This window comes from Taeniopygia guttata, chromosome 20 (genome assembly GCF_048771995.1).
Source record: "Taeniopygia guttata chromosome 20, bTaeGut7.mat, whole genome shotgun sequence".
Taxonomy (NCBI): domain Eukaryota; kingdom Metazoa; phylum Chordata; class Aves; order Passeriformes; family Estrildidae; genus Taeniopygia; species Taeniopygia guttata.
Window position 1 is genome coordinate 444,077 of NC_133045.1, and position 24,098 is coordinate 468,174.

Consider the following 24,098-nt stretch of genomic DNA (forward strand, 5'->3'; position numbering starts at 1 on the left):
TGGGGGACACAGAGATCGTACACAACACATTGTCCTGAGGAAAATAACCTGACCTCTCCTCTAACTTGAGTCATGCCATCAATCTGCATTCCAGATACACCCAGGGCAGCATGTGGCAGGAAACAGACCTACCATCCTTCCCCCAAAGTGCCCAGCACCTGTCTGCACTTCCTGTAAAACCTGGAGCCCTGAGGAGAGTAAGACAGAAAACAGGCAAAATTCTGCCATCCTAGGTCAGGAGCTTCTAAATTTAGCTTCCCATGGCTTTTCACCCACACCCATGCAGCTCTCGCTCCTAAGTTATTACTACAAGACTTGTGTCCCTTGCTCACATTTCAACCACTTACCTGTGGGTAAAGAGCATCTCCTTCAAATTCTGGTCTGCTCCCTCAATGGGAAGTTCCTCAGACCTGCCTCTACCGCTTCTTGGCCTCTTCCTCCCAACTCAGACCTGCCTCTACCGCTTCTTGGCCTCTTCCTCCCCAAAACAGGAAAGGTCTCTTCTACCATAAATTAGTCCTATACCTGGAGATACCTCAGCTTGCTGCAGAACAGTGACTTCACTCTGTACAGGGCAGACACAGAGGACTCGCTCCCTTTTGCATGGGAGCTGGCAGAGGTCTAACAAGGAGCAGCAGAATGGGCTTCAAAACTTTTTGTGTGTGTCTCACAAAAAGAAAACAGCCTTAGATTTCTTGCAAGCATAACAGAGAAGGAGAACTCTGTCTACAGGCTATAAGCAGCTGAAGACACAAGTGAAGGATGTTCTCAACCAAAAGAGCAGCTTCTCAGAGACAACTTGGCAGTTTTCCTCCCTCTCTTCTGCACCCGTAACACATTTCAGTGATGACACGTTGCTTGGTTTCCTTCAAGACTAAGTCTTGAAGTACAAGACTTAGTGCAAGAAGTGCAAGAAAATGAGGTGCTGCAGGTTAGGTGTCAAGAAATAGAGTCCAGCTTTCTCTAGAGGAAGCTGGCTGCTGTTTATGTAACCTGAGAGAACATATCATGGTCAAAATAGGTTTGAATAAAAAACTAAAATATAATCATCTTGGCTCAGCAATGGTCCTGACCCCACAGCCCCTCAAGCACAATCTACGTAATGGTAGATGGGGTGCGGCTTCCTCCCTCATACATTAGCAGCTAGAGCGTGGGTACCCTGATACAGCAAACAGGAGCGGGCAAACGGGTGAGGCAGGTCTCTGAGGGCGTGGCACGCCAGTTTGTGCTGCAGTTTGCACAGGCAGGGCAAGAAGCCAGGGTTGCAGGCTTTCCTGCTAGTAAGTTGTACTGTGTATTGTTTGCGATGTTTCTGTTGTTTGGTAGGCTTGGTTGGTTGGTAGGATTCTGGTAGTAATGGTTTTTGTATGATTGAAAACTGTAGTCAGTACGAGTGTATGTAACCAGATGGAATGCTCCAAAAAGGATGCATATGTTCAGACCCATTCCTATGCAGAGTGTTTGAGTCACTGAGTGGTTTCAGGGGGCATTGCGGAGTAAACCTGCCTGCAGTATGAACAGGTGAACCATCTCCTTTCACTGGTGGCTGAGCTTAGAGAGGAAGTTGAAAGACTAATGAGTATCAGGGAAAGTGAACAGGAAATCGATTTCTGCTCTTCCATCCTTGAGGGAGGCCCACCAAGAGTCAGAGGACTCCCATGCCTCCCACTGTCAGGCAATAGGACACCTGGTAGATGAAGGGGAGTGGAAATGGGACCCTGCTTGGGAAGGTAATAATAAAAATTCCTCCCAACCCCCATCCCCTAGCCAGGTGCCAATTCAGAATAGGGATCTGGAGAGTCAGACAGATGATTTAGAAGAAAAGTATCTGCCCACCCAGTGAGCCTCCCAATTATGATTCATCTGTAAGATGGATCACCACCTCTAACATCAAAAAGAAAAGAAGGGTTAGTCATAGTGAGTGACTCCTTTCTGAAGTGAACAGAAGGCCCTGTATGTGAACTGGACCCCCCCACATAGAGGTCTGCTGCCTCCCTGGGGCCCGGGTACAGGATATCACTGAGAGACTTCCTGGGCTTGATTCAGCCCTCTGATTATTACCCATTGTTGATACTCCAGGCTGGCAGTGATGAGATTGAAAAGAGGAGTGTCAGGACAATCAAAAGAGACTTTAGGGCACTGGGACGAGTGGTTGGTAGGACAGGGGCTTTCCTCAGTCCCTTTGGTGGCTGAGAAAAATGGCGAAAGGAATAGGGGAGTTCACATTATCAATAAGTGACTCAAGGGTTGGTGTCATCGGAAGAATTTCAGACTTTTTGATCATGGGGCAACTTTTACGGCACCTGGCCTACTGGAACCAGATGGGCTCCACTTCTCAGTTAAGGGCAGAAGGTTGTCAGTTCATGAACTGGCAGAACTTGTTGAGAGGGCTTTAAACTAGGTTTGAAGAGGGCAGGCGATTCAGCTGGGTTGTCTGGAAGCAGGTCCAAGGGTGGTAAGCCTGAGTTAGGGGTGAAATCAGTAGCCCAGCTGAGGTGCATGTACACCAATGCATGCAGCATGGGCAACAAACAAGAAGATCTGGAGGCCATGGTCCAACAGCAGAGCTATGATGTAATTGCCATCACATAAACGTGGTGGGATGACTCACATGGCTGGAGTACTGCCCTGGATGGCTGCAAGCTCTTCAGGAGAGACATGAAAGGGAGAAGAGGTGGAAGGGTGGCCCTTTATATTAGGGAGGGTTTTGTCGCTATAGGTATTAAAATTAATGTCTATGGGTAAGAATTAAGGGGAAGGCCAACAAGGCTGACATCCTACTGGGAGTCTGTTACCATCCACCCAACCAGGAAGAAGAGGTGGACAACTTATTCTATAAACAACTGAAGAAAGTTTCAGGTACATCAGCCCTTGTTCTTGTAGGAGACTTCAACTTGCCAGACATCTGCTGGGAACGGAATGTTCCCAGATGAAAAAAGGCAGTCCAGGAAATTTTTAGAGTTTGTGGAGGACAACTTTTTGTCACAGCTGGTGGGTGAGCCCACCAGGGAAGGGACTATGTTAAACCTGTTGTTTGCAAATAGAGATGGACTGGCGGGAGATGTAGTGGTTGGAGGTCACTTGGGGCACAGTGATCATAAAATTATAGAATTCTTGATATTTGGTGAAATCAGGAGGAACATTAAAAAAGACTTTTACACTGGACTTCCAGAGGGCAGATTTTGGCCTATTTAGGAGACTTATTCAGAGAGCTCCTTGGGAAGCAGCCCTTAAAAACAAAGGAGTTCAAGAAAGGTGGGCATGCTTCAAAACAGAGATCTTGAGGGCACAGGAACAAAATGTCCCTGTGTGTTGAAAGACGAGTTGATGAGGCAAATGTCCAGCCTGGATGGGCAAGGAGGTTTTGGAGGAACTTAGGAATAAAAAGAAGATGTATAATTTTTGGAAGGAGGGTCAAGTCTCTCAGGAAGTATTTAAGGGGGCTGCTAGAGCATCTAGGAAAAAAATTAGGGAGGCTAAAGCTCTGTTTGAACTTAAAATGGCAACTTCTGTAAAGGATAAAAAAAATGTTTTTACAAATATATCCATGGTAAAAGGAAGGGTAAGACAAACCTTTGTTCTTTATTAGATGTGGAAGGGAACTTAGTAACTGCAGACAAAAAGAAGGCAGAGGTGCTTAATGCCTTCTTTGCCTCAGTTTTTAGTGAGAAGACGCCTTCAGGACAACTGTCCTCTTGGGTTGGTCAGTGATAGTAGGGGGCAGAATGGTCCCCCCGTTATCCAAGAGGAGGCAGTCAAGAGAACTGCTGAGGCATTTGGATGTTCATAAATCCATGGGACCAGATGAGATCCACCCCAGGGTGATGAGGGTAGATGAGCTTGCGAAGCCGCTCTCCATCATTTACCAGCAGTCCTGTCTCACTGGTGAAGTTCCAGATGGCCGAAAGCTGTCCAGTGTTATGCCCATTCATAAAAAGGGTGGGATTATAGACTGGTCAGCCTGACCTCAGTACCAAGTAATGTCATGGAACAGTTTACACTGAGTGTCATCACACAGCAATTACAGGGTGGCCAGGGTATCAGATCCAGCCAGCAGGGGTTTAGGTCATGTTTGACCAACCTGATCTGCTTTTATGACCAGGTGACCCTCCTGGTGGATGCAGGAAAGGCTGTGGATGTTGATGCGTACCTGGACTTTGGTAAGGCCTTTGACACTGTCTCCCACAGCACAGTCCTGGAAAAGCTGCAGCCCACAGCTGGGACAAGAGCTCTGTGCTGGGTTCAGAACTGGCTGCATGGCCAGCCCAGAGAGTGGTAGTGAGTGGTGTTGCATCTAGCTGAGGACAGTCACCAGTGGTGACCTTCAGGGCTCTGTGCTAGGGCCAGTTCTGTTCAATGCCTTTATTGATTACATGGATGAGGGTATTTAGTCTCTCATTAGTAAATTTGCAGATGACTCTTAAGCTGGGAGTGTGTGTCAATCTGTTGGAAGGTAGGAGGGATCTGCGGGAGACCTGGAACGGTTGGAGGGATGGGCAGAGTCCAACAAGATGAATTTTAATCAGTCCAAGTGCTCAGTCCTGCACTTTGGCCACAATAACCCCCTGCAATGCTATGGGCTGGGGATGGTGTGGCTGGACAATGCCCAGGCAGAAAGGGACCTGGGGGTGCTGGTCCACAGCCGGCTGAACACGAGCCAGCAGTGTGCCCTGGTGGCCAAGAAGGCCAATAGCTCCTAGCCTGGGTCAGGAATGGTGTGGCCAGCAGGAGCAGGGAGGTCATTCTCCCCCTGTACTCGGCACTGGTGAGCACTTGGCACCTTGAGTGCTGTGTCCAGTTCTGGCCCCTCCGTTTGGGAAGAACATGGAGACGTTTGACCATGTCCAGAGGAGGGCAACGAGGCCGGTGAGAGGCTTGCAACACAAGCCCTGTGAGGAATGACGGAAGGAGCAGGAGTTGTTTAGCCTGGAGAAAAGGAGACTGAGGGGTGACCTTATCACTCTCGACAGCTCCCTGAAAGGTGGTTGTAGTCAGGCGGGGGTTGGTCTCTTTCTCTAGCCAACAACTGACAGAACCAGAGGATACAGTCTTAAGCTGTGCCAAGGGAAATACAGGTTGGGTATTAGGAAAAAGTTTTTTACAGAAAGAGTGATAAAGTACTGGGATGGCCTGCCCAGGGAGGTGGTGGAGTCACTATCCCCGGATGTGTTTAAAAAAAGACTGAATGTGGCACTCGGAGCAATGGTTTAGTTGAGGTGTTAGGGCATGGGTTGGACTCAACAATGACGGTCTCTTCCAACCTAGTCATTCTGTGAATTCAACCCCAAGTTCTGCTTTCATTCAAGCTTGTAACTTAAGTTTCAGGGCCTGGATCACAAATGCAGTCTGCTAATGTATTCTCACCGTCTTCTGGTTTATTGGGTAGAACACACAAATTCTTTTGCAACTTCACAGTAAAGGAACATCTTATCTTGTTGCAGGAAAGGGCTGTGGGATCCAGCAGTCTTAGTGATTAAAGGGGAACAAAATTAACAATGATGGACAACTGGCTCTGCCTTTTTTTTGGATTGCACTGAACCTAGGCTCACTCAGATACTGAAACACCACCATCCACATTGCTGCAAAACCAAGGGGAAAGTCCAGGAAGGAAGTAAGAGTCCAGACATGTTATCTAAGTCAAAGCAGAATATTTATTTCAGTAACTGAAAGTGTTGATACTTGTAGTGCAATGACAAGCCAAAGTTTCTTTATGTCTACTTGCAAATGAACCATCTTCCTCAAAACATTTGTGCTTTGCTATCATGTGCCTGTTCTACAGTCCCCAGATCATGTAATGCACATTTCACACTACTGAGGATAAGGGGGCACCTCCTTGGAGTTCCACAGATAAGTTACTTCTTTATTTTGTAACTTGTGTGATATAAAGAATTCAAAGTACCTTCATTTCACTGTTTCCAACTGCAGGATTTTTAAAGTCACATTAATGTGATTCATTAATCTCACCCCAATCCCATTAATTAATGATTCTCATTTAACCCCCACAAATAAGCAAAGTGCAGCATTCTTGAACTATAACAATGGCTTCAAGCTGGAGTTGATCACAGAAAGAAATTTTGCTAATAGAAAAATGTGATTAAAAATAACACAGAAAGGTACGGTCACTGAAACATAAAAAAAAATATACTGGCACTTTATGAAGACAACAGGAACTACCTCAGGCATCCAACCAACAGTCTTTGGTCACATCCATTTCAAGGCAGCTTTATAAAAGACACCTGTCAAGGAGCACATGGTAAGTGACATAACAACAAACACGGGTGCAACACTTCTCTTGCCAGGCTCAGCAGTAGAGCAGCTCAGTTCAGAGGCCCACACTGATAGCGAGCAGCAGATGGGCTGTGTCAATCAACTGTGTGATGTGATGTGTCACAGTGTGTCGCTGTTGCAAGGCAGAAAACCAACAAGGTCAATCTTTCTACGACAAAAACTTCCAGTACTTGGAGGCTTTTCTGTATTTACATTTCTTCCAATAGAAATAGGAAAGATCAAAGGCTCAGTGCAAGCAGGTGAAAGAAGTGGTGTGACTGGTGCAATCTCAAGGCACTGAGCATCCACAGTGTGTAAGGGAGAGTGTGGCTGCAGGCAGTTCTCCTTCACCCCAGTGCTACAGGTAACCACGGCTAGCCTGAATCTACGTCGCCTTGAATTCTGGAAGTTTCAGGGGGGACCACTGCTGCCATTCATAGTATGACATTAGGGGCTTAGGCACTTCAGCCAGAACCATCTGGGAAAGTGCTTCCTGGGGAGCCTGAAAAGAGAATGGGGAGAATAAATCAGAAATACCACAAAGAACAGATTTGGTAGGCTAGTGAAACACTCTGTTAGGGAATTTGGAACACCTGCCCCGCTCATTCCGTTTTAAGAATTGCTTGCTACAGCTTTAGGAGCACTTCCAGTCAGTCTCCGTGAGCACTGCTGATGAAAACTGCTTGTTCTCACCTCAACCTCAGATTCACATAGTCTTTATGTGGCCCCAGTCTGAGTGAAAAACTGCCCCAGCCATTAGCAATGTCTCTCATTTTGGGTTTTCATTTGAATCATTCAACCCAATTGACCATGCAAAGTGCATGAACACCAATGCAAACAGGGGAAGTTGGGGAGCTGATGAGTGACTGGACTGCTTTCAACAGTAGGGAAGACTGACCTCAACTTCAATCACTCATGGGCCCCAACATCAGAGACTGACAGTATGATCTCAGTTCTTTGCCTAAATGCTTGTATCCCAGGACAGAGAACATCCCCTTTAATCCTGCAACAGCCAAGAGACAGTAGGCAAAATCAATTATACAATGAAGGCTCTCAAGAACTGCAAGACAGCAAGACACAGCTTTGAACACAGAAGCCAACAGCTGCTTGCTGCCTTGTCAAGACCATGGTCATTTTTAGGATGCATACATCCTGGCAACTGGACTCTTCTGAATTAAATTAAATAAAAAAAAAACCCCATACATTTCTGAACTGTTGGTAAGGCAAATTGGACATGCCATGTAGTCCCATGCAGCTGGCTCTCCTGTCACAGGCTTCAGAACACTGCTGTCTCCATTAAGGAACTCCATTACTTTAAAATTGGCTTCACCAACGCCAACAATGATAATGGACATGGGCAGCTTAGAGGCATTAACAATGGCTTGCCTAGTTTGGTCTAGATCAGTGATCTCTCCACCTGTGATGATCACCAAGATAAAGTATTGCTGAAAAACATGAGAAAGCATACAGTTAAGTATTTCAACACCAGAGCTCACTGAAGGCAGATAGAGCACTCCCTTATGCTAAGAAAGAAATCAAATGTTGCTGTGCATGAGACAAAACCAGAACATCAAAGAAACTTACGTTCATTCACATTTTTTTCTATGCCTAATGATTTTCATTGTGCACGTCCAATATTCTCTGTACTAGAAAAAAGAGAAAGGATTAAGTTCAATTTATAAAGAATTACATCAATTGGCAAAAAGTAACAGAGACAAAAAGTAGTACTAAATAAACACAGCTGCATACAAAATTCACTGATTTACTGTGAATCAGTGCTGTTTTACTGACTGGCATTCACAAAGGCTAGAGATATTTAATATCCCTGCCGTATAACTCAGAAAGCCTTGGTTCTTTTTTTATCAATAATTTAAATTTGAAGCATTAGAAGTATTAGAAATCTCAAAACACAACAGTGATAAATAACATGAGACATTCTAGAGATAACATGAAGGGAAGAATGACTTTTCCAGAAAGAAAGGAGTACCTCAAACCAGTGCCTTAGTGTGGTAAAGTGTTTAAAATTTCTATCATTTTCCAGAAGCTGAAGTTTAGTATCTGGTTCTGAAATGACCAACTGCTGTTTTAAAACAGCTATTTACAGACTTAAAAGGAGGCAAACACAATGAAAATCAGAAAAAACGGAATTTCCAATTCCAAAGCAGTTACACAGTTAACACAAATTACTGTACCTGATTGCTGATTCTTTATTTAAATAGTTAGGTTTAAATCTGAAAGAAAAAGTAGAGATATTTAACACATTACGAGAATTAGGAAGATTTCCCCAAAGTGCTGGGAAGGTTAAAAAATACCCTCAGAAATGCAGGAAATCTATCTCCTTAGCCCAAGTGCCTCACAGTGTGGGAAATATATTTGATATACACACAAACATTACGTAGCACCAAAAATACTGACACAGCTAGGTGATAAAACAAGTAGCACAGTGTATGTCAAAATTCTTTCTGATTGGTCTGTCACAAATGAAATCAGCTAAAATCTATCAGGACATCCAAGTCCTTCATTCTTAAGCAAAATGAATAAAGTTTAAAGAAATGAAGTAAAATTTCAACAGCAACCATGGCCACAGGAGCACACAAACGATCCATGACCATAGGGAAGCACAGATGCTCTGCAATTAGCACACTGATTGAAGAGTTCTCAGACTCCATGCCCCTATAGCAGGACGAATAGTCAAGCCCTCTGGTAGCATTTTAGAAGTTTTTCCTCAACATTCTTGAGAGCAAAATTATTTGGCACAAAACTCTGTTCTATGTGCATGCCCTACAGATGACAGAGCTTGGTAAGAGAGATTAGGGTGAGGCAACTGCTGCCTCAGTCCAACTGGTTGAACAGCCAACACAGCACCCTTGAACAATGCAACAGTAAGTACAGTTCCAGCAAACTGCAAAAAAAATTAATATCACTTGAGCAATGAAACTAATGTGTCTACCCAGTACAGGTTCATATCAGTATGTACCAAGAGAGCATCAACATGCTCTCTGTAGGCTGACAGCAGAAGAAAGAAGTTGTGATTCAAATGAGGGAAGATAATGTCAATTTACTATTCCATTCTATTCAACCATCAACATGGAAAACAGAAACATCAGTCCAAAGCAGATCCACAGTAAAGACCTTGCACTCACTGCAGCCATTCCTTGTTGCAGCAAGTGTGCTGCAAACCTTGCCATGTGGTTTATAATAGGAAAGAAGTTGGTTGGCCCGTAGAGTTGGATCTGTGGCAGAATATGGCAGTAGGCATCCACTATTCCTTGGATCCCTACAACACAAGGAAGGAAAGCTGCCACAAGAGCCCACAATTCCTCCAGTCATTATTTTATAAGCATTACTAAACAGCATAGCCCGAAACAACTCACACAGCTGTGAACTCCCAAAGGGAAAATAAGCAGCAGCACAACAGGAAATACAGGAAGCACAGAGATGAAAACAGTGGACAGCTTCAGAGATTGGATTTGCACATTTCTTCCCCATTCTACAACTCTTCACATCAGTCTTTGTGCCTTTAACATCACAAAGCTCATGATTTTAGCTTTTGAGCTGGCAGGGCTGATTGAGAAGGCTTCAAACTAGGTTTGAAGGGGGAAGGCAATAAGACCAGACTTGGCAGACATGAGCCTAGGGCTGGCATGCCAGCATTGGGGGTGAAATCAAAAACCCAGCTAAAGTGCATCTATACCCTGCTGGCTTTGAAGTGTGTGAGTTATCACCGGAACACACATGCACACTTACAGAGCCAAGCCAGGGATTCCTATGGTAATAAAAGCCAAAAGGGAAACAGCAGAAAATTATCTCAAAGGAATGATGAGTGTTCCTTCAGGAAGGCAATAAAGCCAACAGCCCAGCTAAGTGCTTTACACCAGTGCAAAGAACACAAGCACAAAACAGGAGGACCAGGAAGCCATTGGTGCTCCTAGAAAGCTACAACTTTGTGCCCTTATTGAAAGTTGGTGGGACACCCATGGGAATCCTGTCACTAGAGTACAGCTATTGATGGCTACAGGCTGTCAGGAAGGAACAGGAGATAAGGAGAGGTGGAGAGGTTGCCCTCTATACCAAGAGGTGGACTGAGTGTGAAGAGCAGCCATGTGGGTAAAAATCTGATAGAAAGCCTGTAGGTAAAAATTAGTGACCAAGGCAAGAAAGGGAACTTCATGGTTGGGGTCCACTACAGGCTGCCTGGAGCCTGATGATTAAACCTTTTGCTCCAGCTACAGGAGGCTCTTGTCCTGCTGGAGGACTTCAATTGTCCTGATGTCTGCTGGGAAAGTAGCACAGTGAGCTGTAGGCAATCCAGGAGACTCCAGGAATACATGGAAGATAACTTCTTGACCCTGGTAATCAACAGCCCTGCCAGAGAGGATGCATTACTGGATCTGTTGGTCACCAACACAAGGCAGCTAATTGGGAACATCAAGATCAGAGGCAACCTGCACTGCAGTGATCATGCATTGGTGAAATTGGCAATCTTGAGGAATATGGGTCAGGTAAGAGTAAAATTAGGCCTCTGAAAGTTAGGAAAGCAGACTTCCAACTCTTCAGGGAGACAGTCAGCGGGATCCTCTAGGATACTGCCCTCGGGGACAAGGGAGAAGAATAAAGCTTGGCTGATTTGTAAGGAAGCCTTCTATAGAACATAAGAGCTAGCAATCTCAGGAGCAAGAAATCAGGCAAGGAAGGCAAAAGACCAGTATAGCTGAGTAGGGAACTGCTGGTCAAACTAAAGGGAAAGAAACAAATGCATAGACAGCTGAAGTTAAGGCAGATCAACCAGGAAGAGTATAAACTTTGGTTGTGTAGGGATGGCCAAGGTGAAGCTGGAACTGAACCTAGCGAAGAAGGCAAAGAGGACAGTGCTTGGAAGTGTTCAAGGCCAGGCTGGATAGAACTCTGAGCAACCCTGATGGAGCGAAAGATCTCCCTGCCCATGGCAGGGGTTTGAAACTAGATGATCTTCAATATCCTTTCCAATTCAAACCATTATATGATTCTATGAAGTTGCAGGAAAAAAATAACCTAGCAAAGATATGCTGAAGACTGTGTTTATATTTCCTTGTCAATTTACCTTGTTTAATTGGTTATGTTCTAATTAGACAAGGTCAGATGCTCTTAGGAACACTAACTTTTCATTTTCTTTATGCAGAAGTTAGAAAACAATCCCTGATTGAAGACTCAACCATTTCTGTAAAAGAAATGGCAATCTCTAAGAGCTTTTTTAATGCAAAAAGCTTTTTTCAGGTTAACAAAAAAAAAATTAAAAAGTCCTATTTTAGATGGTACATACTCTTCCGTGGATCCATCTAAATTGGCCTATTCCTGGCTTGTATCAATGCAGCTTCATTTGCCACTGTCATTTACATTGTCCATCATCAGGTTTTAGCATGGTACCACTCGAAACTGCTACACAAGGACCCTAAAAGACCACAGACCCAGATCTCAGTGAGGCAGACAAGGCTGAACTGAGAAGAAATGCTTGGATTTTGGCACTGAATATCTAATAACACTTTTTGTTGGCCTAAGATCAGAGAAAAATCTTGTTCAAAAACAATTCTGTGTGACAGCATGCTGAGACATCTCAGCCCTTAAAGGTCCTGATCTAGCATTGGGAGCTGCCCTTAAATACAGCAGGGGTGACCCTGGCTGGATATGAGATACCCATCAAAGCCATTTATCACCCCACCCTTCAGCTGGAGAAGGGGGAGAAAATACAATAAGGCTCATGGGTCAAGATAAGGACAGGGAGACTGCTCAGCACCCACTGTCATAGTCAAAACAGATTTAACATGGGGAAATCAACTGAATTTGTTGCCTATCAAATCAGAATAGGATGAAAAAAAGTAAAAACTAAATCCTGAAAACATCTTCCCCTCTTCTGAGGCTCAAATTCACTGCCAAAAATTCTCTCTCGCCTCCCCCCTCAGTGCCACAGCAAATAGGGACTGTGGTCAGTTCACATGTCATCTCTGCTGCTCCTTCCTCACTCAGAGGAAAGTCTCTCCTCACTCCTCCCCTGCTCCAGCAAAGGGTCACCTCCACAGGAAACAATCCTCAATAAACTTTTCCCATATGAGTCCTTCCCACAAGCTGGAGATCTTAATGAACTGTCCGTGTAGGTTCCTCCCACAAGATGCATTCATTCAGAAACAAGCTGCTCCAGGGAAGGGCATCCATGGGCTGGTGGTGGGTATTTCCTCCCCCATGGACTTGAGGGGCACAGCTGTGTCACCATGGTCTTCACCACAGCCTGCAAGAGAATATCTGCTTGAGTGCTTGGGACACTTCTTCCTCCTTCTTCTTTACCAGCCTTGGTAAGGCTGGTAATTGATCCTCTAGTATTGATCCTCTCACATATTCACACTCCTTCCCTCTGACTGCTGCCACACAGGGCTTTTTTCCCCCCTTCTAAAATCTATTATCCCACCATCACTGATGGGCTCGGTCTTTGTCAGTGATGAGTCTGTCTTGGAGCTGGCAAGCATCGGCTCCATTAGATACCAGGGAGGCCTCTGGCAGCTTGTTAGAGAAACCACTCCTGTAGCCCCCACTGCCAAAATGTTGCCCTACAAACCCAATACAACCTGAAACCACCTCCTCTGAAGAAGATGGCTATGAAAAAAAGCAAGCTTTTAAGACAAACTTTAAAAGAGAGCAGTCAAACATATCCACATTGCTGGTGAAGAAACCCTGGTTTCTAACAGTCTCAGCAGATGGTGGCAGATTCCAGAGGAATCTTAAAAAGCACAGGCACAGGGCTGAGCTGAATCCACTGGCACTTGTAACCCAGCAGAAATAACCAAGTTGAAGCAATGTACTAAAAATTTTAGTACAGATTAACAATCAATTAACTCTAGACCCCTTCACTGAAGGTTATGGAGCTTGCACAGAAATCTGCATCAACACACATCTGCTTTTGTCAGCATCAAGGTGAGATAAAGCTATATTTGCCCCATGTCTCAGTGCTGTGTTTGATTTCCACCAGTTGTGAAATAAACACAGCACTTCAAACATCTTCCCCAATCAGTGGCATTATTTATAAAGAGGTGTTCTCATCTTAGCAATAAGGGTTGCTGAGGTTGAAGTTCAAAGCAAACTCATGAGATACCTTGAGAAATGGGACATTACAAACAGACATGGACAGAACAAGGGCAGAGCATTGTGAAGACCCTACCTGCCAGCTAGGAGGAACCTGAGCTCCAAACCCAAATGCAGGAAAACAGCTTGTTGCTGGAAAGAAAGGGCAACAACAAAAATGAGAAAGAGCAACTCTGTGATAACTCACTCTTCGGTTTTACTCACCAAAAGTAGCTGAGAACAAGGCAGAATTCCTGCCATAAAGAATTGGTACATCATCTAGCTGCCCATGGCCTAGCAGCAGGTATCCAATGGTTTCAGGCTTAGGCTTGAGAGTTAATTTCTCTCAGTGCAGCACCCCACAGGACTCTCGGGAGACTTCAAAGTAGCAAGAGAAAATCCACACCAATCCCAGCCTGGCCACAGGACAAAGCAGACAAACATGTCTACTCCTATTGCTGCCAATGTCCATTCCCATTGAACCAAATAGGACATTCATGTTTGCAATGCATCATCTGCAACAAGGGATCAGTGCCCAGCTGAAGCATCAAGGGACTCAGAAGGGACAAGCCAAGCACATAGGGCAAATTATGAAGGGCTGCCATTGCCCTCCCTAGCACTGACAGAAGCAAGAGGAAACAGTAGCAGCTCCTAAAGGGATCTCCCAAGGAAAGGTAGCCCCTCAATCATTAATACAGTGCAGGGCTAGAACAAGCTGTTCTAGTCACATTTTTGACATGGTGACTAGATCAGTCAAGATCATTACATATGTGTCATAATCCTGGACTACACTTCCCACTCTCCAAATGGCAATCAGGTTCTCATTTATCCCATCTGGATGATGTAGTGAAGAGCATCTGGTGACTTGGGATCTTCATTGGAGGCAGTAAAGTCTACACCCACCTGAACAGGCAACATGATGGCAGCAAGTCACTGATATGTCAGCACAAACAAATTAGAACAAACTGTATCCAGAAACAGGGGGGTAGCTCAGGCTCACGCAGTTCCTTTTATCCCAGGCACACAGCAGCCCTACACAGGGACATGCACACAAGCCTGCACCCCTTTTGCCACTTAGGTACAGGTATTTTTAAACCATAGCAATCCTTTCTACTGACAAACTGAACCAATTGCTCAAAAGAAGTTTAAGAAGCCCTAGCTCCATTAAAGTGCTACTTGATCACAAAAAGCAAAAATACAGTATCCTTTAGTGTTTTGCAAACTTCATCACTGCAAATTCATACTGCATTTGAAGTCGCTCATGCTGCCAATAAAAGTACTGAACATAACCTACTGCTTTTGTCCTGTCATCTACCAATACAAGCAGTGAGTAACAACTCACCATAAAGTTAATCTGGCAGCCTCCCACCACATCCAGGAAGTCCAGAAATGGATAACCTGTCTCAATCTAGAGGAACAGAAAGACATTGTAACATATACTAATTTCTCTATGATCAGAAAATAAAAAAGCAAAAAATCCCAATGAAAATTGTCCTACCTTGCAGGATTTTATGGCTTAAAATATGCCAGAGTTTTTGTAGGGTTTTTTTTTGTTTGTTTTTTGTTTTTTGTTTTTTCTCAGGATGAATGCATCCTACAGAAAGCAAGCACAGAAGCAAATTCCAAAACCAGCCTTTATAGGAGAGCAAATTATTGAAACAGACAGTGTCACACATCCCACAATTTCAGAGTTACCAAAATACCCAGCAGAATTAAGAAATCTATTTTTGAAAGGTCTGCAACTACTTTGGCTGCGATCTGACAAGCTAAACAGGGTGCTTTTGCCACCAGCACTGGGCAGAGGAAGCAAAAATCTCAGGGTGGGGAGGCTAAAAAAGCCTAGGCCATAGGTTTCCAGTGGCAGTGCTTCCCTGCTTGGATGCATTTGCATCGGTTCTGAATTCACAAGGGATAGAAAAAAGGCAAGAACCTTCCACCTACTTTTGTATTATGCCTAATCAAGCCGGCTGGCAGCCGGAGTAGTCCTGGGCTACGCCCTGTGTGCAAATAGAGCTGCCTCAATTCAGGTGAATCTCAACCTCCAGGAGAATGAGATATCAGGTTTTCACTGCAAACAAACCAAAACCAGCACCACCAGCATGTGACTCAACTTACTCTAGACTGGATGACCAAGACAAGTGCCCCTTGGAAGGACTGCTGTTAGCTGGCAAGGTGACCAGAATGCTCAGGAGGGTGACCAGCTCCAGCACACACATTATGTAAGACAAGCTGTGCTTCTGAACTCATCTGTTACAGCACCAACAAGCAACTCTATTGAGGCCAAAGCAAGCTGAACAGCTGGGACAAGTAGCTCAGCGGACAACAGGCTCAAGGATATTTTTAGAAATAGGAATGGTAACAGAACCCAAAGAAAACAAAGAAATCTAATTCCCACACCAGTTTTTGTTCTTTTTAAATGTTGGCTTAGTGTCGTGGTTTGACACGGAAAAAGAATTTTTCTCGTAAGGAAGAGGTCGATTTGGATATTGACCAATTGAAGGTGGACACCCCTCTGAGAACACAGAGGGGTTAAAAGCAGGATTCCCAGGAGAACTCTCTCTCTTTGGTTCTGGTCAGCGGTCAGTGCAGGACTCTCCCCTGCCCGGCACCGAGCTGGGTGGGAGTTGGAGCCTGGGCAGTGAGCCATCCTTGGGAGTCGGGACTTTTAACCCTACCTTGAGAAAATGAAAGCTTTGTGAAATTTTTCTCCTCCTTGGTTTGAAAAGAGAGGAAGAGAGACAGCCTGGGACCCTGGGATGTTGGAAGGAGAAATTCTAGGTGGGAGGAGATGATGGAGTGGCTTTTGGCTGGACTTTTTCTTGGTAGCCACAGACTGAACCAATCTTCTCCTCCAAGAGAATATGTATTTTAGGAGGATGCCGGTGAGCTAAAGAGACCTGCTTCAGCTGGGAAAAGACAGAAGTGGAGCGAACAGAGAAAAGTTAAAGAGGTTTGTGGTGGTGCCCCTTGTCTTCAGAGGAGAAGAAGATCTCTGTTCTTGGACCCTCGGCCCCAGGGGAAAATGGGGGGGACTGTGGTCCCAAAAATAAAAAACTGAACTGTTGTTTTTTCCCCTCTTGGCAGGGCATCCTTGAAAGGAAAAATCCTAAAAAGCAGTCTGTCCATCCATGCATTGGTGGTGAGAGCACTGTGCATGGAAAAGAGAGGGTCACCATGGCAAACTTTTTTCTCCGGGCAGTGCCATGTGTGACATGGAAGCACAGGGTGTGGCAGCTGTGTTTCTTGGGGGGTCTGTGGCACAGGAGAGGCTCCTCTCTCCCTCGATGGACTGAGTATCAATTGTCTGGAGGGTGGAAACCTGATTGGGGTCCAGGTTGTGTCTCACTGTGGTTTGTTGGATTTGGGTGGTGGAAGGAGGAATGCTTTGGAAGGTTTTCATTTTCAATTCTGCGTGTGTGTTTTTTTTCCTTTCTTTTTCCTTTTATAGTAGTCTAGTAGTAGTAGCTTAATAAAGTTTTCTTCCTTGTTATTAAACTTGGGCCTGCTTTGCTCTGTTCCCGATCGCATTTCACAGCATGCAATTGAGAGACTGCATTTTCATGGGGACACTGGCATTGTGCCAGTGTCAAACCATGACACTTAGTAATACAAAAATACACATATTTGGAGGCAACAACTAAAAGTGCATGTCTGAGCTCAATATTAGAAAGGGCTTGAAAGCCTGAAATCTGGAATAAGTTCGCAGGGGCTGAGGAAGCTCACCAGGGAGCCAGCACCAGCTGTCTGCACAAGCGCCAGGGTAGTTTCCGAAGTGCCTATCAAGTCATGTCAGCCATGACTGTCATGATCTGCACGCTGTACCTGAAAGGAGGAGGAAGGAGGCAATGGGCAGACATTCTGCATTAGGGAGACTGGCCACGGCTCACTGCCCCATCTCTTGTCTGACAGCTCTGCATCAATGCTGAACTCCCCCATGCCATCTGGGGATGTTGGACTGGGGATGTTGGCCACATCACTAACTGAAACCCAGGAGCCACGCAGCCAGGGTGAATCTCAAGAGAGGAACATGTTCACTTCCTCACTCATTTAAGTATGCATGGTGTAAACTTAAAAAAAAAATCTTCCCCTGATTTAAATGTAGGAGGTTAAATAAATAAATAAAGATTTAAAAGAAACATTAAAACTCCCCAACATTTCATAGTCCAAATGTGTAAATGTGAGGTCATTCAGGACAAGATACTGGGGTAATGGGAACAAGCAAATTAAAACTTTAAATCTAAGCTATGCTCTTTTTTTCTGTCCAACAATAGTACCAATTTACAAGGAAGTTCTAATTTCCATGGAATAGTAAGACTGTCTCTTTCTGCATCTTATACCAACCAAATTATAAATACTTTATTAATAAACAGTAATTTTTATGTCAGAATGACGGCTTCAGAATTAGATAATGCAAAATAGCAATGCATTTACAAAAAAAATATACTAGTAATTGGTTTACAGCAACATGGTGTCATAGTTCTCCACAAAATCACCAGTAAGGAGCATTTCTAACATGTTCAACTGCAGAACACGAGTAATTCCAGAAGCAGTCAACTAAGGGACAGTTGTAAGCAGCTGCCTCCTCCTCCTCTGAAGCTCACATGCCACACAGATTCAGGAACTCTCTGAGATCTCTCTTAAGAAATCAAGAAGTTTATGTTACTCCAGTATAAACCACAGTGCCAGCTTTCTCCTAAGGACAATGGGACAAGATGAACCCATGTGTAACACCCGGATAAGGATGTCAAATTCAATGGCTAGATATCTGAATTTGACACAGAGTTCTTTAAAGAACTATTCAGATCTGCTGGGTTCCACTGGTATCAGTGGAAAACCCATACATACAGGCAGGTGAATTATGGCTTAATCTAGTCACCTAAATGGGAAGCACCATGGCATCCTTCAGTGTCTTAATGGCAAAAGATACCACAGAGACTGTTCCTCCTTCTCCTCCTCCATCCTTCCCACCTCACTACTGCTCTTCTCATCTAGACACTCCAAAATGAAGCAATTCCCACCCCTCCTGCCTGAACTTTACTCGGCTCCTCCCAACAATTCTGATGTTTGCACATCACCCAAAAGTGACTGGATCATGCCAGAGAGGCCTCCTCTTGTGCAGAAGCCTGGGTGCAGACTCCCAGTGAAGGGTCTCCTTTATGCCAGTACACCTGGAGAACTTCAGGGAATCCAGCTGCTGCCATCTCCACACACCTTGTCTCCCCTCCTTCCTGCTCCCAACTCCCCTCATAGCCATGCCAAGGACCAGTTCAGTTATTGGTTCACAACATGGTATGGCTTAAAACAAACCCCTCTTTACAAGGGTTTTTTTCTAAGACAGGCCAAGATTCACTGCAGGCAGCCCAAAGAGTGGTGCTGCTGCAAACAAAACTCTCCAATACTGCAGGACACTGTATAGATTATTTCTTATTTCTTCACAAATGAACTCTCCAGTACTCATTACAAGCCATGAAATACAGTCAGCAAGGAAAAGGCCCCTTTCGTCTACAGGAAGAACTTCCAAAATCCATAGAAAATTATTTTGCTTTTGTGTATATGCCATGAAACCTGTGAATACCAACACCTACAAATTTCTATTTTTCTACTTCTATTTGCTACATTTTCCATTTCATTTAAGTAACTATGGAGCTGAGCTGCTGCTTTCCCTTATTTTTCACAAAACTGTCACAAAGATTAGCCTGTGTCACAAATATGAGCTGTTCCTAACACAGAACAAGGAGAACATCACTCTGAATCACAATGAAGAAAGAATTACCATAATACTAGGTAGCATTTGATCAAAAGATTTATGTTCACACACATATTCAGCATGCAATCCTTGTATACAGCTGGCAAAGTTGTTGTTTAGCAGATATACCAAAATGGCTCCAAGGTAAATTTTTGGAAGCCTCAAACAATAGGTTCCAAGGGACAAATTCCAAATGAAAACTAAAACAGTAGTGCAATATTATATACTTCAGTGTTGTTAGTGAAACTCCTGAGTGTCAGTCTAGACTCCTCTGATGAACTTCCCCAGCATGTTAAGGATATCATCTGCCTATGCATCAAGAATTTTGGCTTAAATGAACTAACAGAAAAAAGCTATCCTTTTGAACTAGTTCATTCTGAAGCAGATTCCAAAGCACAGAAAGCTTCTAAAAAACAAACAAAACAATAAAACAAATATTTTTGGGCTATAGCAAATATAGCCCCACAAAACAGCATGTGTAAACCATGTCATGTCAGTTCTAACAAATGACAATATACACCTCTTAGTCACCTCCTCTATATGCTTGCTGCACACTTTTGAATGAAGGTGACTTCCTTCTGACCTAAGACTGTTGATTCCCCACCAGTAAGAGCTCACAAACACCGCTTAGAACACTGCCACCTATCAACAAGCCCAGCACACCTGTTGGAGGTTTGGATTTTTCCTTTTTCTTCTTTCTCTCAAGGAATTCTTCTCCCATTTGTTGCCTAAGAGAGACAAAAGATGTGGCCAAGATGGGGAGGAAGGGGCAGCGGGTGTAGTTGGCTGCAGTCTTTTAGCTGGGTAGTGAGCTTGGTAGCTGGAGGGGATTTTCTCTTGTGAAGTATAGAGATACCAAGACTTAACTGGGGGCCAGGGCCTGGGCTCAGCCCTCTCTTGCACTCTCACTCTTTGGATCAGAGGTCCTGGTTGTGGTTTTGGTGCTGGACTGGTTGTGGTTTGGTGCTTGAGTGCTGCTGCCCAAAGGTTTCACCACTGTGGAGTTTTGCTCTTCACTGCTTCTCCTTACCCTGGATGAGCCTCTGCTCATAAGAGCAGCCATTGAATTGGGACCTTTTCAACAACCGACCTCACTGGGAGAGACCCTCAAGTACTTGGGTGCCTCAGGGGAAACCCAGGACCCCTCTCCCCTTCTGGAGGGAGCACCTCCCAGCTGCTTGTGGGAGCCTGGCTGCCGCTGCAGGACCCCTATTGCTTCTGCCACAGCTTCAGGCTTTTTGCTACACTTTGTCACAGGGAGTTACACAGGGGTCTGCTCACCTCTGCTGTTCCAGCCTGCTGTTCTGAGGTTCCTGCTACAGTCCAGCTCGCCACCCAGAGTGGCAGACACCCGCAGGGACCGGCTGCTTCCTGTGAGTTTGCCAAGGAACCCCTTCTCCATCCCTTCCGCCGGCCCGCCGCCATTGCCGTGCGCAGAGAGGCGGCCCAGCTGCGCCACAGCGCCCCCTGCAGCCGCGGGGGAAGCATCGCCCCCGCCCTGCCCGGCAGCCAGCGGCGCCCCTGCTGGCTGTGCCCGGAACTGCGCCGCGGGGGAAGGGCCTGAGCCGGGACAAGGCCGCGCCGGGTCTGTGCTCTGCCGGGCTCGGTGCTTGTTTGCCCGGCTGTACACACACACGCTGTAAGGAACTGCTATTTCTTTTCCCCTATCTTTGCCTGAAAGCCCCGTAATTTCAAAGTTATAATAATTTGGAGGGAAGTGGGTCATATTTTCTATCCCAGGATGGTTCCCACCTTCCTTGGCAGAAATTTGTCTTGTAAACCAAGACAACACCTGTACACTTATTTCCAGGTTAATAATCTCAATAATTATTAGGAACTACCATACTGCACAAAGAACAACATTAGCATGCATGCATTTTGATAAATCTTCCATATCAAGCTTTCAGCATGAGATTTCTTCAGAGGATGAAGAAGTAAAATTCTGCAAATGTAAAGCATTTACGTGTTAGAAAAGTAGAGAGAAATTAATACTCATCCAGAATAATCTATGGATTAAAATGCCTTTAAATTATCGATGTATTGCTTAGAAGAAAAAATAACATGTTAACTTGCTATCAGATTTTCTTTTGTAGAAACACATTAAAAGATGTAGTTGTTCTGCTACACCTCCACAAGCCAGGGCCACAGAGAATTAGTTATAATATACAAGACCACAGGGAAATGCAGTTCTGACTCAAAACTAAATTTCTACTTGAAACAAATAGAAAAAGAGTTGGGAAAACCTTCCAGTCTCTTGAGTGGATAAATCTGACAGATACCTCAAAGTCCTCTCTGTGTTAGTATCCCAAGGCACTTAAGTTTGTCTGACATCTGCAAGTTTCCCAGTTAACTTCGAAACAGTGCTAGAAAGCCACAATGAAAAAAAACCCAACCAACCAACCACCCAATCAAAAAAGACATCACCACCAAAGCTCAACTTGAAACACTGGCCAGAATACTAAAAAAACCAGTTACAATTCTCCTTATGCCTAACCACTGGAAACTGTGTCACTTCTGCATTTCCTGACTTCTCAATCTGACAACTCATAATATTTTAAAACAGACATATAATCACTTATCTGCCACACTACAATTCTAGAAAGGCAATCTAATAACTTAAATATAACTAGACAACCTGATAACTCATAGTTAGCATGAACAGAAAATGGATAACTTGGAACAACGAAGAGAATTTCTAAAGGCTGTACCTTAACAGGTTTATTAAAATCTCTACCACAGAAAGTCTGCAAGGAAACAACTGAACTTCCTCCAGCATGGATTTAAGTTGTTCTTTATGACCTTAAAAATACGACAGCATAATGTCACATGAGGAATACAGCATGCAACTCACTAGGAATGATGACAAGAGGGCTCTTCATGGCAAGTTAAGAACCTCAAGTTAAGTCTCAACCAGTTCAACCCTGGCACATATCAATGGCCAAGCAACAGCTCTGCAAGAAATAAAAGCTTGATGCTCTCAGTGAAGTTAAATTTTACAGGCAAGCTCAACACCATTGAGAAGAAAGAGAGACCCTCTTCTCACTTGCTGCCTGTAATCAGACTCCTTACTCAGGTAGCTCCATCCAGTGACCAGCCAGCAAATAAACAATTTGCTCCAGCCATAGTGAGCAGAATACCTTTTAATAGGATACTTTCTCTGAAAAACTGGTGCAAAGCATGAGTAGAAGTGGGACTCTCACTCTGAGTAAGAATAAGCTGTCTGATCAACTCAAGGAAAACATTGTGCGGAAATTCTACCATGTTGCAGAATTTCTGAGAGAGAGGGCATGATTTATGTCTGGAATGAGATTTGAACTACTCCAGCCTAGGCCTCAGATAAGGGCCTTGTGAGGCCCTGAAAGCCTTTCGCGTAGTAAGAAATTAGTTGTAGCGCAGTTAGAAATTATGTTAAGGTAACCACAAAGTAATGAGCTATCTGAGTGTGAATTAGGGTAGAGCTGCAGTGTGAAAAGCCTGACCACCTTAAGGCAAAGGTAAACAATGTTGGCTTGCCAATGAGAGTGCCTTTGTAAACTATATGGAAGTGTATATAAAATGCCATCTTCTCACTAATAAATGAGAACGTAGCTTTAACCATATTGGCTCGATCTGTGTTTGTCCAGTCCAGCTTCCCTCATATTATAAGAAGTCCCTGCTGATCCGTACACAAGCTGCCATGCTCCAGCATCGCTCTGCTTGTCAAACTCCAGAACTGGATCAAATTTACCTAAGAAATCCTGCATACAAAAACCAAGAAGTAATCAGCCTCCTCTATATTTCACCAAAATGAGTAAAGAAATAATTAAATAGTACACAATACTTCAAAAAATAACAAAGTCACAGAAACTATGCATTAATTTTCTTTCCTCACTTTTATTTTCCTTTTTAAAACTGCTGCACTCTGTAAGTGATCAGCATGTATCAGCTCCAAATCCAAGATCTCCTCAAACAACTTTTGTCCCTATAAATCACATCATTTTGCTAACTCAGAGTTAGGTGACTAAATCACTGTATTGGTCAGAACATCTAAATTTCCACCTTTTCTTCTTTAACAAAAATATAGAATTATCAGTTCACTTGAGACCATTATATAAGTGATTTGTATTCATATACAGAATATTCCAAAGCCAAAATAATACCTTAAAACCTAAACCTGGCAGTTGAGTTTCTAGTTTGACATTGTGGACTTCAACATGAAATTGTATCTCCAACTTACTCCACTGTAAAAAACACAAAACACAGCGAAGCCTTTGCTCACAAACGGATTACCGGCTTAGCTGAATGTCTGCAAACACAGAGATTCCTGGCCAAAGGTACAAAATGTAACTACTAGAGAAGCATGCAAGATATTTTTTTTTTAATCATTACATTTTTGTCCAAGTTTTGGGCTTCAATTTCCAGGTATACAACCCTGGTACCTGCTGAAATCTCTGCCGTGGAAATTTAGGGGGGGAAATGTAAAAAAGAAGTCACAGAGTTTTGCTATATTTTGTCCATAAACTGTAGTTTCTTTTAAATAACTCTCTCCTGTATATATGTAGCATTTGAAGATATATTGAGAAGAAACCAGAAAAGCCACTTTATCCCAGACAACATATTGAGAGAGTTTTTTTTCAAACAAAAACCTTACCTACTGTAATAGTGCCCTTTCCTGCTGGCTTTCCCTGCTTCAATTCCAGCAGTCAGGTGAACACTGAGCTAGACACAACCTCAGATTAGAAGACAGATAAGAAAATTATCATTAAAGAAAGAATTACTCTCCATGTGCAAAGTTTTCAACCTCTCATAAAAGTTCTAAAACTATTTAAATGTATTTCCAACAGTGACAGCCATCAGTTTGTGCTCCTGAACAGTCTGAAAATCTTCTCTCACTATCCAGGAAACAGTGCCCACAAACATGTGTCCAAACTTGACTTTAGCTTCCTGTTTTTGCTATCTCTTAGACACAAGAGGCATTGCCATCACAAGCAGCCAAAAAGCTACTAAATCTTAAAATATT

At 43.9% G+C, this 24,098-nt stretch overlaps 1 protein-coding gene across 32 annotated transcripts; it reads right to left on the minus strand.

Annotated features, from left to right (window-relative positions):
• Window positions 1–5,628: 5,628 nt before the first annotated feature.
• CPNE1 (copine 1) lies at window positions 5,629–21,634 on the minus strand. 32 transcript variants are annotated; one of them, XR_012051608.1, is made up of 9 exons: window positions 20,381–21,634; window positions 19,763–19,827; window positions 14,696–14,761; window positions 13,451–13,506; window positions 8,460–8,498; window positions 7,852–7,908; window positions 7,471–7,712; window positions 7,166–7,270; window positions 5,629–6,769 (listed from the first exon to the last, which is right to left on the minus strand). XR_012051608.1 is itself a non-coding variant. In XM_072917207.1 (7 exons), the coding sequence occupies exons 1-6, from the start codon at window positions 20,823–20,825 to the stop codon at window positions 7,854–7,856; spliced, it is 726 nt and encodes a 241-aa protein (XP_072773308.1). In that variant the 5' UTR covers window positions 20,826–21,634; the 3' UTR covers window positions 5,629–6,769; window positions 7,852–7,853. The 32 variants fall into 32 exon arrangements, 8 of the variants coding, with proteins under 8 accessions (XP_072773308.1, XP_072773307.1, XP_072773306.1 ...); XR_012051622.1 differs by adding an exon at window positions 12,313–12,526 and having other exon boundaries at window positions 5,629–7,270; window positions 7,654–7,712; XR_012051617.1 differs by adding an exon at window positions 11,567–12,526 and having other exon boundaries at window positions 5,629–7,270; window positions 7,654–7,712.
• Window positions 21,635–24,098: the final 2,464 nt, after the last annotated feature.